General features: G+C 38.4%; 2 protein-coding genes and 1 long non-coding RNA gene across 3 annotated transcripts in view; 1 reads left to right on the top strand and 2 right to left on the bottom strand.

Annotated features, from left to right (window-relative positions):
• Window positions 1-6,887, bottom strand: part of LOC306835389 (sodium channel protein type 3 subunit alpha-like) — a 169,690-nt gene extending 162,803 nt beyond the window's left edge. The window contains exons 1-4 of the mRNA XM_079361877.1: window positions 6,695-6,887; window positions 5,083-5,214; window positions 4,772-4,847; window positions 3,365-4,093 (exon numbers count right to left, since the gene is read on the bottom strand). The gene's annotated coding sequence lies outside the window, so the exon portion shown is untranslated. The remainder of the gene's footprint in view (window positions 1-3,364; window positions 4,094-4,771; window positions 4,848-5,082; window positions 5,215-6,694) is intronic.
• Window positions 1-15,418, top strand: part of LOC306835406 — a 145,954-nt gene that overhangs the window by 109,474 nt on the left and 21,062 nt on the right. The gene's annotated exons all lie outside the window — the stretch shown is intronic.
• Window positions 7,707-15,326, bottom strand: rmc1 (regulator of MON1-CCZ1). Its single transcript, XM_079361534.1, has 21 exons — window positions 15,087-15,326; window positions 14,373-14,449; window positions 14,053-14,137; window positions 13,788-13,844; window positions 13,537-13,623; window positions 13,030-13,170; window positions 12,461-12,564; window positions 12,092-12,181; window positions 11,717-11,822; window positions 11,480-11,588; window positions 11,295-11,339; window positions 11,122-11,175; window positions 10,325-10,453; window positions 10,066-10,172; window positions 9,867-9,986; window positions 9,526-9,603; window positions 9,169-9,273; window positions 8,800-8,868; window positions 8,626-8,713; window positions 8,380-8,517; window positions 7,707-8,054 (listed from the first exon to the last, which is right to left on the bottom strand). The coding sequence occupies exons 1-21, from the start codon at window positions 15,183-15,185 to the stop codon at window positions 7,975-7,977; spliced, it is 1,968 nt and encodes a 655-aa protein (XP_079217660.1). The 5' UTR covers window positions 15,186-15,326; the 3' UTR covers window positions 7,707-7,974.

The raw sequence follows: 15,418 nt of genomic DNA, 5'->3' as shown, positions 1-15,418 counted from the left end.
CTACTGCAGAGTTCGAACCATGATGAGTCCCATTTTAAAACCTCTGTTAACATAAATCTGCTTGGGTGAGTTAACCTTAACACCTTCGTAAAGGCAGAGAAGGACGAGGACTTTAGATCAACCGCAGTCATGTAGACCAGGTGAAATCCAAACACACCTTTAAATAACTCTGCTACACAACAGCTGTATGTGTTTGTCCCCCTTTCATGGTAAAAGTCTGATTCAGGGAACCCTTAAGTTTCTTTTTCTGGGTATTTGGAAGCCTTTGATTTCAGAACGTCTGGCAGGCTGTTCGGTCTGTTTAAGAATTCATTCATTTGTCAGTCTTAGGTACGATTTAGCTCGTTTACATCATACGACGTAAACTTAAGCTAAAATAACTTTCCTTATTTTTTAACTGTTTGGTATACTGCAGTGTCTTAAGGTTTCCATTCCTTCTGTTTGTGTTATTTGGCTGTGTTAAGTTTGGTTTTATGGTACCCCTTTTATATATATTTTCTTACATGTATTTTACTGTACATCTGTGTAAAGCTACACCAAAGCTTCTGTCTTCAGGTTACTTTAAGTGTCTGTTTAAAGGTATACTTGAACTCTGTCTCCTTCCTCTCTAACAAATATCAGGTCTGATTTGCTGAACAGTCTGTTTTACGGAACCTTTCTACATCCGTTTTGCTCACTTAAACAAGTGATAAATAAAAGCATTCAAATGCACAACATAAAATAAAAGCTTAAGACGGTAAAAAGGTAGAATATATACATTTAAAGCCCAATACTTAGGAATCTTCAAAAATCACTGGACCTGCATCGGAAACTTATCGTCCAATACTAACTTTTCAGCTAATTTACTTCTTTTGTCAGGAACTGGAGATTTGAGTCATGAGCCAACACTAAACTTTTGTTGTTGGTTCATTTTGTTGGATTTTACTCTGCAAGAATTCGCAGCGCAGTTCCATTCTTTTTCAGCTCTCCTGTTTGTTTGAGGGTGAAGGTGTTGTCAGATATTTTTACCGTTCGCTCTGTCTCTTTCTTTTATGAATACTTCACCACATTTCAGCCTTTTCTTGTTGGACAGACGAGCAGTGAGAGAGCAAAACTGACAGAAACTTGTAAACATGCCATTGAGCATTTCGCCAGTGGAATCGTAGGGTCAAGGATTCTGTTGATCTTCAATTTATTTCAGTTTTTCTACTTTCCTCCCAGTCCTGTTTAATTCACTCCTATCCACTGGATGCTTCCAAAACGATGTTACCAGAAATGTTTCTGACTTAATCCTCGTTCTTTTCCTATCTATTCTTCTCCGTTCGACCTGTGTTACTGTCTTACTCACCCATCTCCTTTAATTCTTTCAATTTTTTTCATCCCGTAAGGGTGAAAGTTTGAAGTTGTTTTGACAAATATTCCAATTTTAAAATGATTTTGTCCGTACAATATGAATGTTTCTTAACATGTGCAGTAAAAAAAATTGTCAGCATTAAAGTACCATATAGTGTCACAGAAATGCACCTTCCTTAAAAAAGCAGCTTCAATTTTGAACTGTGTGCTGACATGTCCGCACTGCAGAGCTGATGCAGGTGAGGCAGATTATTAGGGCAGCTCTACATACAAAATAAAACATTACTATTCTTTTCATTTACTAGTAACAGAGGCATTTTTGTTCACACTCGTCTCGGAGGAGGAGGGATCTGAGGTCGCAACACAAGCTGCTAGTGCTCAAGGACTCTTCGGTAAAGTGTGTGTGGGGGGGACAATGGCTTGAAACAGTGTACTTGCGTTCTTGTCTGAATTTATCAATCATCTTTATGCTGGACTTGCATCAGGCACACACAGGCTCAGGTAATCATAGGTACATAAGTCATTATCGCTCTTTGACTAATTTTGATCATTTTGTCTTTTTTGGATCATTTCACAGTTGTCTGTTTACCAATATGAAACTGATCAGGCTGTTTATAGAGTGTATAAATTGTGGTCCAGTCAGTGTGTGTCCCTGTGTGTGTGTGATTCATCCAAAAGGTTGAAGGTCAACGATCAGGCATAAATAAACACAGATGCAGATCTATCTCATATTTAGATTGTTTGTTTCGTTATTTGCTGTCTCGCTCATTTTCTTCATTCACGTCGTCACAAACAGGAGCAATTCAATCCAAACTACGTCAGTCCTGAATACACACAACTAAAATGTAAATGTATCTCATTTTAAAGTGATACCAAAAAAAAAAGCTTCATTCTGATGCACAAACAAATCATACAACCAATCAGTGCAAATCATCCAAAAAAACTGCGTCACTGGAAATATATGACACGTTTAGTCACCGAAAAAACAAAAAAGCTGTTTTTCAGTGCTATTTCTCTGTGAACACACTATGCTATGTTCACTACTAAGAAATACGTCAACTGCTGTTTAAGCATCATAGGAACACTTCTGGAATATTATATCAATGTAATAGGACATAAAGTACCTCACAGCACAGACTGTCCTCTATAAACACACAGCCGAAGAATACGTGCACAGTCCTAAAGTCCTCTGAATATCCTCATTGATAGAAATGTCATTTAGTCTGAAAATATTCTTAAGAGTGGTTTAAAAGTCCTAAAAAATTTAATGGGACTGGATTTGTTTTTAACTACTCAGATGGCCTTTAAGTTCAATAAAGAAATGATGATAAATGTATTTCTACAGATGTGAAATGCAACATTGGAATCATTTTAAATCAGACTTTTAGAAACATATGCTAAAATATCATAGAATTCATGAAAGGATGAGTAACACTGACGCAGCTCAGCACGCAGAAGACATAGGCTATCACACTGTGGGATTATTTCAGGTTTACCAGAGAATTGGAGAGGGCAAATCATGACAGCACACCACAGCCCCACATGTATCTCCTCTTACATAAACAGACCGGTTAATTAATGGAAAGTGGTGGCACGGCTCGGCTCGGCTCAGCACGGCTGATAAAGAGCAGGGTTGCATAGGAACAGAGGAAACTGGTTCTCTTGAGGGAGAAAGTGGCTCAAAACAGGGAAGAGGCGCAAATCTGAAATGTAAGAAACTACTCTGTGTGTCAGTTATCGAGAGAGTTGAGTTCTCTCTCAAAATGAGCTCTTTTTTTGTTGTCTGCATGAAGTTGCAGTTGTGAAGCTTTAAATGTGCTTTTATACACGTTTACCATGAATGTGCCTGAACTCACTGAGAATGTGTTCAATAAATTAAAACACGAAACAGATCTTGTTGACAGGAATGATTTGTGCTCAGGTGTTTTAGCTGGTCCGACTCAATGCCTCTCAAAGGTCAGAGATCACCCCACAAGAACAAAAGAGATTCTTAACGTATATAAACAGCAGACAAATAAACGCATGTACTCACATGTGAAACTCCTGCGTTAAAAACTGCGAGTTCTTTAATTTCTCCTCACACCATCACTGCTCCACCGCGCCCCGCTCACTGCTGCCAAATCCCATCCGGAGAGGAGGCACAAAGTGGCCGATCCATGAGCGCAAAAAAAAAACAACTCTGCGTAATGCCGGGAAACAAAAGTGTTTAGATGGAGGAGGAAGGAGAAGATCAAGCTTGTTTTTTTCTTGGTGTTTTTACATCCAAGTAGGTGCGGATCAGATATGGAGATGATGAGTAGCGACAGAAGCGCAGAAGCGTCCCTCCAGCAGCGGCAGGAGGAGCGGACTGTCGCGCGTCAGTGAAGCCGGGAAGGGGAAAGTGCGCACCGGACAGCTTCACTCCGTCCGCTCCGGTTCCTCTCCCATATTTCAACTTCTTGTCGCTTTTAATCCCCCACAATCGGCTTCAGATGCGCTTAAATTCCCGGGGGGAAAAAAAACTCCTTAACCTCCTCCTTTTCAATTTCTCTTCCTCTCTCTCAGGTGTGATAATTAAAAAGAACTTCCCTCACGCAGCTCCAGCTGTTGCTTTAATTCTTTCTTCTGTTTTTTCCTCTCAGAAAGATTTACTGAAAGGTGAAAAGTTTAAAGTTTTTCGGTCAGTCGGGACTCTTCCGCTGCGTTTCGGTGCGTCGGTAGGTCGGTAGGCTGGTAGGGCTGACCGGCCGGACTCTCAGCATCCCCGCCGCTTGATCGCCCCCTGGTCTCGATAGGAGAGAGATAGAAGAACGAGTTGGAAATAGGGAGAGAGAGAAGGGGGAGTATCGCGAGGTTACGCCCTAACTCCCGTCTGTCTCGCGCTGTGGCGACCGCGGACACACAAATATGGTCACTCGGAAGACACGCACACGCACACACACACACACACACACACACACACACACACACACACACACACACACACACACACACACACACACACACACACACACACACACACAGATCTCCTTACATTTAGTTTTTTAGAAAGTGTGTCAGCTCTCTGACTGCATGCAGATTGTTCATTATGAGAAGACAAAAAAAACTCCATAAGTTAGGTGGATCCTTCCTCATCTTGGAGGTCATTTTTCATATTTGTTCTCTTTAGTTATAATGAAGAAAAAATATGTGTTGGGAAGAAACGTCTATACTTTAAAGATTAAATTTTGTTGTGTTGTAAATCGTGTGCTTTTAGTTCATTAAATGATCAAACATTTTGGCACCTGAATCATTAGTCACATAAGAATGTCAAAATGTTGGCCTTCAATGTCGGTGAACTATTTGCGCCTCTTAGGAGGAGCTGCTCATGTAAGCCAAACCCTGCAAACCAAAAACCTGGTGACAATTTTGAATAAATTGATTGCGCTCAATTTGGGGTGTTTTCTGTGTTTTTTCTTACCTATAGACTAGTCGACTTGGCTGAGTTGAAATGTCTGTTTAACCAACGAGGAAATCAGGGGCAGCTCGTGATATGACTGAAGTGAGATTACAGTTTTTAAAAAAGCTTTAAAAGACACTCAGAATTTTGACAACAAAATTGTTTAAGTTGCTGACTCCATCTCACAAAGCTGCACTTAATATTGTTGTCAATATCACCTCTGTGATATTACATATATGTAATATCACAGAGGTGATATTGACAACAATATTGTCTTCAAATAAAAGTAACAAGAAATAACACTTAAGTTCATATGCAACGTTTCTTCTAACCAGTCATGTCCAGACCTCCTGCTTTACTGTCTGCTGTCAACCTCCCACTATGATACATTATTTCCCAGCATGCCGCAGCGTCCACAGTGTGAGGTGTACAATGGTCTCCCTCTGTGTTTGTCAGCAGGAAACCTTAAATACCAGAATAAATTGAGATTTTTAAAAAGGAAATGTTGTCATTGTTATTAAAAAAAACAGTTTGATCTGGACTCAGCTGCGTATGTGGTTTTCTGTCAACACAAAATAATCTACATACCAGACCTGGTTTGGTTTTTATACACTGTTCACCTCAGCTGTTAATGAGGTTTTACAAAGATGCTCTTGGCAGATAAAATGTGTTCAAAATGTGGGAAGGTTGAGGTCAAAACCAACAATATGAAGCAGTAAGATTATAATTGATTCCTTTAAATGGTCTGGATTGTAGAAGAGGGCTCTCCCTTCTCAACCAGCGGAGTTTAGATTTTTCCTATTAAGAAAACTTTAACACAAAGAAAAAGCTGAGTCACAGTAATAAGAATAGTGTGAACCTTGATCTTAGATTAGAGTGTCTGCTGTTAAAGCACCTCCAAAGACACTATTTTATAGGCAGGATTTTTTACACTGTGCTCTGAGCTCTTTATAATCCTCCTCATGTAAGCCACTTTAACTTCAGCTCAAGTTTCTATACTATTCAGACATCAGATAAGAACAGGGTCATAAGTTTATGCACACCGCTGGAACTTCTCACCTCTGCAGTTTATTTGACCCTATCATTATCGAGTTCGTTTTAATATGTTGTTTTTAAGGCAGATTTTTGTTCTTTGTTAGTTACTAGATGTTTATTCTCCGCCTGTTCTGCAGTTACATTAAAGAAAAATATCAGGTGCAGTGAGCTTTACTGAAAGAAAAAAATCAGTTCATCATCTTCACGGAGTTAAAAAGTTGTGACTCGATGAATTCAAACGGGCAGGTGAGGAAATGTGAATTGACATTTCTAATTGTTATAATGCAGCGCCCTCTAGCCGTCAAAGTACTGCTATGCAGCTCATATAGTCTCGTCTAAATTCATTTTCTTAAAAATGTCAAATGAAGTCGAAATAATTAAATCATCAATGTTTAGAAAATACAAGATAAAAGAGTAACTGTGCTGCAGCCTGCAAATCTAATCCACTACATTAATTTATTGTGTTTTTCAGATTTTTGATGCAAAGGCAGTAAATTAAAAAATCACATTGAATTTGATTAATTTATTTAAACACCCAAACCGTGACACACATTATTATACTGTTTTTACAAAACAATGATGCATCTGTAATTTAATGTTAAAATGTTTTAAAATACTATTTTAAAACTGTAATTTAATGGTGAAATACTGTTTAAAACTGTGTTTTAAACTATATGTATTGTGTGTTTTGACAAATAAACCAGAAACAATTGAAAACTACAAACCAACCAAAAACAATCACAGGAAAATCATTGGCACCACAAAAAGCTGTTGTTAAATTTACAAAACATTTCAGCTTGTATTTTTTTTTTTTTTTTTTTTTTTAAACGACTGCTGTTTTTCTTATGTTACCATGGTAACATCTTAAATCTTGACACAGCACAACACTTAAGTAAATTACGTACTTACAGTTCAAATACAGGGCCCTCTTCATCATCTTCCTCTTCATCATCCATGTTTAGGGTCATTTATCTCTCTCTGGCATTAAACAACTAGTTTCCTCATTAAATGGATTTGGCCGACTCCAATCTCCCCACTTCTCAGCGATAACAAACCCAACACGGTCCATTATCCGCTGACGAATTTGTTTATTTTGAGTGACACGATTACAGTCTATGGATTCAACACATAGACATGTCTATGATTTAACACGAGTAACTCCTGGACTGGAAACTTTTGTTTCGAGTATTTGTGTGTTTGTCTTATTGATTTGAACCCACTTTTTAAATTGCGAAACACGCGCACAACGTCATCACTCCTCGACCATCCGGAAGCCACACCTATAAATAAAAAATAAATTTAAAATAAATTTAAAAAAAAGAAGAAATAAAAACAATCAAACTTTATTTAAACGTCAAATATTAGAAAAACATGTATGAAGACGGCAGTGCCATGTTATTTAAGCATTTTTGATTCATAGATTTTTTTAAATTAGAAACAGTTAAAAGTCCAAATAATTAAACATGTATTTGTATTACGTCAAAACAAAGACAGAAAGTTTTCATTAAAAAATATTAAATCTTTCTGTTACAATGTGTGTAACTGTAATTTTTCTATACAGTAAGTTATGACATGGAAGTTTACATGGATTGACTCACAGTTGGAGCCAGCTTCAAGTGGACAATTAAAGAACTGAAGTATGTGGTGGTCATAGCTCAACAACAGGACAGTGAAGAAAAAACAACCAATATAAAAATTTGAAAATCTTTGCAAAAAGTCAAGAATAGACAAAAAGGAGGATGAAAATTATGTATATAACTTTATCAAAATGCACCAATATGGATTAGGGATAATTAAAGGTTTTGGGTTTCTGACTTTAATCTCAGAATAATAGAAATATAGTCCTGCTGACCTTACAACCATGAATACACCAATGTCAAATTATTACACAGGCATGTGAATGCACCACAGACACAACATGTTTACACACCTGTAGTTTTTATTATCTGTACAGAAGGCTGTTAAAACATCAACACTTAAAATGTGATCGCACTGTTTGTACAATATATGCATACTGTCAATTTCATCAAACAGAGCATTTACTCATGTTTCCATAATCATTTAAAACAATTCAGTTTAGTTCATCATTAACTATTATTTACAAAAGAAAACATTAAATAAAGTGTTAGCCTTAATGATGTTTTATGTACAAAGTTGTCTGGTCCACTTTACAGTCTCCACTTGTGTGTTCACACTGTGGCAGGTTTCATCAAGGCTTGATCTCCAAACAGCTGCTTAAAATGAACCACGTGCTCCTCACAGTGCTCTCCTGGAAACACAGACAGAAAGAAGTACACGTTTTAAACAGTCTGTCAGCCCAATATCAACTTAAACTTAGTGCATTTAGTTATTTAATGGCATTTATCCTGTGCTAATTTGTCCCTTTAGGCATGCCATAGTTAAGCCAGGGCACTGACAGCCATCTATCCATCAGCAAAGGGATGGAAAAAAACAACTCTCCGCCTTTGAATGTCTCATTTCACTTTAAAAAACTTCCTAGACGGCTCATTTAACGAGTGATGGGTAAGATCCACCATCTTTCAAACTATCCTTGGATTGAAATTTGGATGATAAAATGTTGTCTCGTCTCTAACCCGGGTTGAAGCCTGGACTTCCTCTCAGACGTTGGTTCCTCTGCTGGAACGACCTGAAGACGGTATAGAACAACATCTGGTCCTCGGTCTGCCGCGCTGCATCCAGAAACTTCCTGGCTGACACATTGTCATGGCCCCCTGAAAAAAAAAAAAAAGTGTTTGAAATCTTTCAAATAAGAATCTCTATTGGTTACAGCTCTAATAAATTAAATTATCACCAAAATTAAAAATTTAACATCAACACACCGACGCTGCGGATGAATCTGAGCGCGCCCAGAACCTGCTGCTTTGACAGCAGAACTTCAACGATCTCATCGTTGGCTGTGGAGAGACGCTGAAAACACAAAAATAAATCAAAGTGACTGAATTTGAAATCTTGTGTCATCATTGAAAGGCTTCATGTTCTTGTGTGTTTGGTACCTTCAACATGTCCAGAGAGAGCTGGTGAGCAGGAGGATACGTACTCTCCAGTGATAGAAGCAAACAAGCCTGAACACAAATAATCACAATGACGAAAACACAAACTGCAAAAAAAACAACTAGACTGACCTTTTTGTAGAAAAGTTTTAATGAACATTTGAAGAACTATTTTCTTTTTTTCTTGAGCTGAAATAGTTCCTCGGTGATGAACATTTGCAAACGATGAAACAAATTGAGTTTTGGTTTGACTTCCTGTTGTTTTGAAAAGTAATTCTGGTGTATGATAAAATGCTACAGGTCTTGTTTCACACTTATTCTGTGGCATATAATGAGTTTATAATCTGGGCTCAGGATTCAGACTGAACTCACCAGAGGTTTGGAGTCACTGAGGACGTGATACTGCAGGAACTGATGCAGCATGTAGAAGAGGTTGTGCTGCACCAACGTCTTGATCACCAGCTCATACAGGTAATGCTGAAAAATAGAAACCAAATCATTTTTTGTGAAATGACGTCATAATCCCTTCATGGATTTACGAGTGCTTGTAGAGATCACAGAAACCTTAAAGAACTAAAATCTCAAATCAGTAGGTGGAATTAATTTGACATTAAATGCCCGGGCATTACCTTTGCATCATCAGTGTTTGAATCCATGTTAGAGGGAAGATAAGGGAACATAACAGAGATTTCAGAGGGAACAGGGAGGTGTCACTATGTGTCTTTTTACCTGAACGGTGATCTGAAACTGGTTCAGAGAGCGGATATACTCCATCAGCACGGCAATGATGAATTTATGGGAGACTCCCTGCAGAACAAACAGACAAATAATCTGTTTTAAATGTAGTCGCTTTTTGGTATTGTTCTTTTTTTTTCTTCTTTTTTTTTTTACATATATAGTCCATGTTGAAGCAGTTTGGTCTGAGCTTTAAGTCACTTCTTTTTTTTTTTCCAAGTTATTTTTTAGTTGGACTGTTTTCTACTGTAAAAGGATTATACAGTATCATTATTGGTATTATTATTCATTATATTTATCTATTTTACAGTATTACCATGATTATGATTGATTACCTTCCTCTCTGTGAAGTTGGACAGGACGTGTGTGTACATGTCTGATTGGTCGATGACTGCCTGAGTTCTGACCGGACGCTTCTGTGCCGAGTTTCCTCGGCTCGGACCGGACTCCATCGCCTGCAAACACACAGAAATATACAAACACCTCATCTACTCAAACGTTGCGATTACAAACAAGAGTAGGTCTGTTACTCACCACGGTGTAGGTCTGCTCCGCCTCCAGGTACTCTTTATACACCTGGTTCAGTTTGTCGAACACGGTCGCCACAACAGGAAGACTTCCCTTCTCCCCGCCCTCCAGAACTGAAAACGAGACGGAAATATCCGCTTACTTTATTATATCCTGCTGAGTTCTCACATCCGAGCTGTTTGCATTCACGCATGCAGCTCACGCCAAGACTTTGGGGAAGACGTTTTGTGTTCAAGTGAGAAAGCAGTAAGTCAGACGCACGTACTCTGACAGCAGACGGACAGGATGACCATCTTGCAGTCTCGCCGTCGTAACAGGAAGTCCATGAGCTTGCCTTTGTCCTGCAGCAGGTTGACGGTTGGAGGCAACTTCACCTGCAAATACCACAAATACCCTGAAACAGACGGAGAGAGGTTCAAGTTTATGTTTTTATATTTTTATATTCATGAAATGATACATCTTTTAAAGATTTGTTCCCAAACTCCCAATTTCAGAAACTTCTACATCCAATATGATGTAAACCCTTTTATATGTATCTGCATAAGAGTGTTTTAGATTTTATATAGCTTGATTATCAACCAATGGCCTTCTTAATGTATATAACTGGATTACCATTTATTTAGCTGTTGTCACCAAACAGCTCTTTATCTCACTAAACAAAGAACTTTACAATGCTGTAGTTGAGCCTGTTTGGCTCAGTGCGGTTTATTTTTTACAGATCAGGAGTGAATACGCTCACATTTTCTTCATGCCAATTAATCTGATCAATTTAACAATAAAATCATTTTTATTGTCTATATTATCTGATTCTGGATCACCCATCTATTGTGTTACTGATGGACGTTGTGTGTTCATCAGAGCACAGCATAAAAAGAAGCAGAACACATTTCCCACTACAGGTCTCCCTAAAAATATGTGTTTCTGTGTATTGTCAACATCATGTCAACACAATGAGATCAATGAAACAGATGATAATCGTCTGCTTCTACTAAATGACTGTACCCTCTGAGGTTCATGAATGCTCAGACTAGAGGTAATACGGTATGGAGTCTGTTTCCTCACCTTCACTGGCACTGATGATGATTTCTGGCTGGAAGACGCTCCAGGAAGAAGAGTCTGCAGTGATGGTTAAAGGCCAACATGATGAAAAAAAAAAAAGTTTAAAACGTGCAAAAAAAAAAAAAAAAAACCTTTTCTAGAGTATTGTAAAAATTGAATTAGAGGGGAAAGGATACAGAGCTGACAGGGAACAGGAGGCTGAGAGGGAACGACAGCCGGACCTGGAAATGAAAAGAAAAAAGTCAATAAAAAAAGAGAGCAGATCACTTTTAATATTGTGTGTGTGTATGTGTGTGTGTGTGTGTGTGTGTGTGTGTGTGTGTGTGTGTGTGTGTGTGTGCGTGTACTAAGTACTAAGTACCTGACAGTGGTATCCTGTAGGGGTGTATGGAGCGAGCAGGGAGGACAGGTTGGTGTGTGTTGACGGCACAGTCCGGCTCCTTCAGCTTGATGTCGAAGATTAGAGATGTCTGACACACAAACACACATACACAAAAACAAACTTCTTAAAAGAAAACAGAAACAATATGTAACCAGTATTTTATTTTGAAATCAACATTTTGAACAACATGGGAGTCATTACTAAATAAGGTCAAACCTGAGTGCTCTGATGATGAACCACCACCAGGTTGTCGACGATGTTCAGAGCAAATTTCCCTGTTGTGTTCAGCTTCAACACATGACTCTTCCTACACGCACCCTCCCTGAACGCGCACACACAAACACACACAAAAACACAAAAACAGACAGTGGTCAATGAGACTGCTTCGGATTAAGTATCACAATATTAGATTTAAGATTCTTTACGATCTTTAGGACCATTTAAAATGCATTTGAAAATCAATTTTACAGCCAGTCCAGGAGGAAAGTGATAAACAAAAAAACGAAAAATCAATTCAAATTAAATTATGAATCCTTCTTGGGGTAAATGGTTTGAAGCAGCTTGTATAAATAAAAACAACCACAAACAAACCTTGGTAGGTGATACAGCACCACCTCTGCACTGGGACTGTTGGCTGTTCTGGAGTGATGCTTTAGATACATGATAAACAGCTGACCATAACTACAGAGAGAGAGACAGAGACTTGAACACTTTGAATAATGGGTTCAAATTAAAAATTAGTTAATTACCAGCAGATACAATTTTTAAAAAATGTTGACGCAATAAAAAAATAACAAAGTGAAGAGCTACACCTTCAGGAAATAAACACAAAGAACCTAAAAAAAAAATAGAAATGTAGACAATCACAAATCTAAAAGTTTAGAAAAATAAAGACGAAACTGAGAAGCATTGAGATCGAGAAGTAAATCCACAATGGACACAGGCGTCAAGACAACTTACATGGTTGCCATGGCGATGTCTCTTTCCGACAGACTGAGTTTGGCAGGTTTGGGTACGACGGGCAGCTCGATCTCAAACTTGGACATCTTGGACATGGTCCCATTCTGAAAAAAACAAACAAACCAAAACGTGATGTACAAACAACAACGAAAAGAAAAATGTTTAAACCTGCACGTTCACTGTGGGCGAGAAAGATTTCACAAAATTAAAACAGAAACACAAAGTTTCAGTTATCAGCTAATCAAGCTGAAGTGATTTATTTTTTATCACGTCGGATAAGAAAACTGAGCCTACTGCGAGTAAAGGCCTCAGAGATATCTCCCCCCCACCACCACCACACTGTCTGTAGTAAAAGTGAAAGAAAATCCTCCTGAAATGTGTTTGCATGTGTGAAACTGGCTGAAGAGTACAAACTTACACATTCACCTTTATCCATATCACCACACATTGTAACATGAAATCTAAATAAGTTCCTGAGTCGTCTCAGTGATATTTAATCTACTAACATAAAAAAGCTCAGAAACATGTCATGGATCAGATGACTTGTGTTTCCCTGTGTGTGTGCTGACCCGGAAGGCGAAGGGCTGCAGGATGTTTCCCTGCACGGTGGTGGAGAGCAGGATGACGGCGGTCTCTGGACAGTACTGGTACCAGTTCACGTTAATGCTCTGACTCTTTAGCAGCTTCAGGCTCCGTTTGTCTGGAAACACCTGAAGACATGATCACAAAACACACACAACAGGAAGCTTGATTGATTTGATGTAATTATTTTAAAGGTGTCATTTACAAACAACAGGCCCAGTCCAAAACAAATTAATACGTTTGTGCATGATCAGTTTTTTCTACACATGTTTTGCAATTCAGCTTCCACAGAGACGGCACAAAGCTCTGCAGCCTTGGACTGTTCTGCAACGTATGTGGCAGTGACGCCACCAGATGAGGTTTTTTTTGTCCATTCAATTCAGGGCCTGATAGTATAATGATAAAAAGAACACTAGAGGGAAGGAAGCTTTAAATCACCTTCAACTGTCCTCACATTGAAAACCCAGAGTCGTTACCAAAGACGGGGATGTTACCTGGTAGAACTCAATCCCCTGGTCGGTGATAAAGACGATCTCGTTCCAGTTGGTCCAACAGAAACCCAAAACATTTGCGTTCTTCGTCTGCAGAACAAACAGCACAAATGAAACAACATTTCAAGCACAGGAACTCAGAACTCGAACTTCCACACTGATCAATAACCTTTTTCTCAACTGAAAACTTCCACCATCAGTAAACAGGAAGGAGAGCCCTTTCAAAGTAAAAAAAGTTCAGTTATGCAGGATACCTTGCATTCCTGGGTGAACTCTGTGTGTGGGTAGTCAGGGATGAAGTTGATGAAATCCTAATAAAATCAAACAAATCAACATGTTAGAGCTTCACAATGAAACACGTGTCTTTATATTAAATTAGAATAAAGCTAACTGATGAACTGACGTTGTTTGTCCTAAAATTGTTTTAAAGCCTTTGCGTGTTTGGAAAACATTTGTCATGAATTCTTCTAAATAAATGTCATTACTGCACAGACTTTTCTTCTGCACAGCAAAACTTACCACAGATTTTAAAGTCCTCTGAACTGCCAAGATTTTATTTCCAATGGAGAACTTGATGCATTTCACTTCTCCTTTATCGTCCATTCTGTGGAGGGAATCAGTACATGACACATGTTTTTATTATCACTAGGAATATGGAGTGAAAGGACAATAGACACAGGCCTCCATCCAATAGGTGCACAGGTTTAATTGATTGGTTATTCCTTTTTAACCCATGTTAGAATTGCTAGCACTCTTTCCACCTCTTCATCTAACTATGTCATTAACTCAACAGTCGATGTGTTAATCCCATCACTGTACGTCCCCAGATACTCAGGTACCTGAAGGCAACACTGCTCTTGTCATCTGGGCCCTTGACCACCACCCCTGTGGCTCCACCTGAACGCACAGCAAACACCTGCAGACACAAAACACAACATGAGACAAGGACATGAAAATACAGACTAAGCATTAACTGTCCAACAAGGGAGAAATGTCCTTCATTATATTCTGTTTAACGTAATAAGTGTCTTTACAGGCACAGAACATCCACGAGGACAATCTCTTGTAACATACAGTCACATATAGAGACAGAAAATAAAGACCTGTCTAAGGAGATGAGGCACAATCTTTATTCCTGTTTATAGACCTGTTATTAGTTTATTTTGATTTTGTTTTGAGTTTGATTGAGTTTGTTTTGATTTTCAAGGACTTTGCAAACATGCTTTTAAAGATACCATGCAGTCAAAGTTAGTATTATAATTTTATAAGCCTTTAATAATTAAGACTTCATATGTATGTAATCTAATAAAGACAGTAATTAAAAGTGCATCATTAATGTTTGATCATGTTTATTTGAACTTTTTCTGAAAAGTTTTTCTGTCTGACTTTTGTTTTAGAAATAATGGCATGCCATGGAAACCATTAAAATATACAGAGAGTAAACATCCAACTAAAGAGGTTCAAAGTATTTATTTACGAGCTGTTAATAAAGTTTATTTGAGTGCTTATTCAGACTGTCAGCAACATCAATGCTAACTAACCAGCTAGCTCACCTGCTTGTTAGCCTCGTCGAAGAAGACGTTATTGACACTGGAGGCATGTTCAAACTGCACCGGATTCTCACAGAGTTCTAGATAATGTTCCTCAGACATCCTGACATCAAACTCGACGTATTTTGTTCCCGTTTTAGGATCAATTCACAGATTTCTTAAAGCTAAGGAAGAGTTCAGGACGTAAAGTCACTTCAGCGACGCTAAGCCCCGCCCACCCCGCTCTTGATTGGCTAGCTATCATCGACTTCCTCGATTTGGATTGGTTGTTTAGATATGCGGACTGTGATTGGTTTAAAATACACGGAGAAGATCGTGGTTTTCCGTTATGGCTT

The sequence above is a fragment of the Symphodus melops genome (assembly GCF_947650265.1).
Source record: "Symphodus melops genome assembly, chromosome: 14".
In the NCBI taxonomy this organism is placed as follows: Eukaryota; Metazoa; Chordata; class Actinopteri; order Labriformes; family Labridae; genus Symphodus; species Symphodus melops.
The sequence above is the reverse complement of the archived record's forward strand: the minus strand, read 5'-3'. Positions and strand labels throughout refer to the sequence as shown.

Excerpts from the sequence above, each read along its gene's own strand:
- rmc1 (XM_079361534.1), bottom strand. The coding sequence starts at position 15,185 with ATGTCTGAGGAACATTATCTAGAACTCTGTGAGAATCCGGTGCAGTTT. Across the intron at positions 13,624-13,787 it reads AGTTCACCCAGGAATGCAAG|ACGAAGAACGCAAATGTTTT; the intron begins GTATCCTGCATA and ends TTTGTTCTGCAG. Across the intron at positions 11,176-11,294 it reads TCCTGTTCCCTGTCAGCTCT|ACTCTTCTTCCTGGAGCGTC; the intron begins GTATCCTTTCCC and ends CCATCACTGCAG.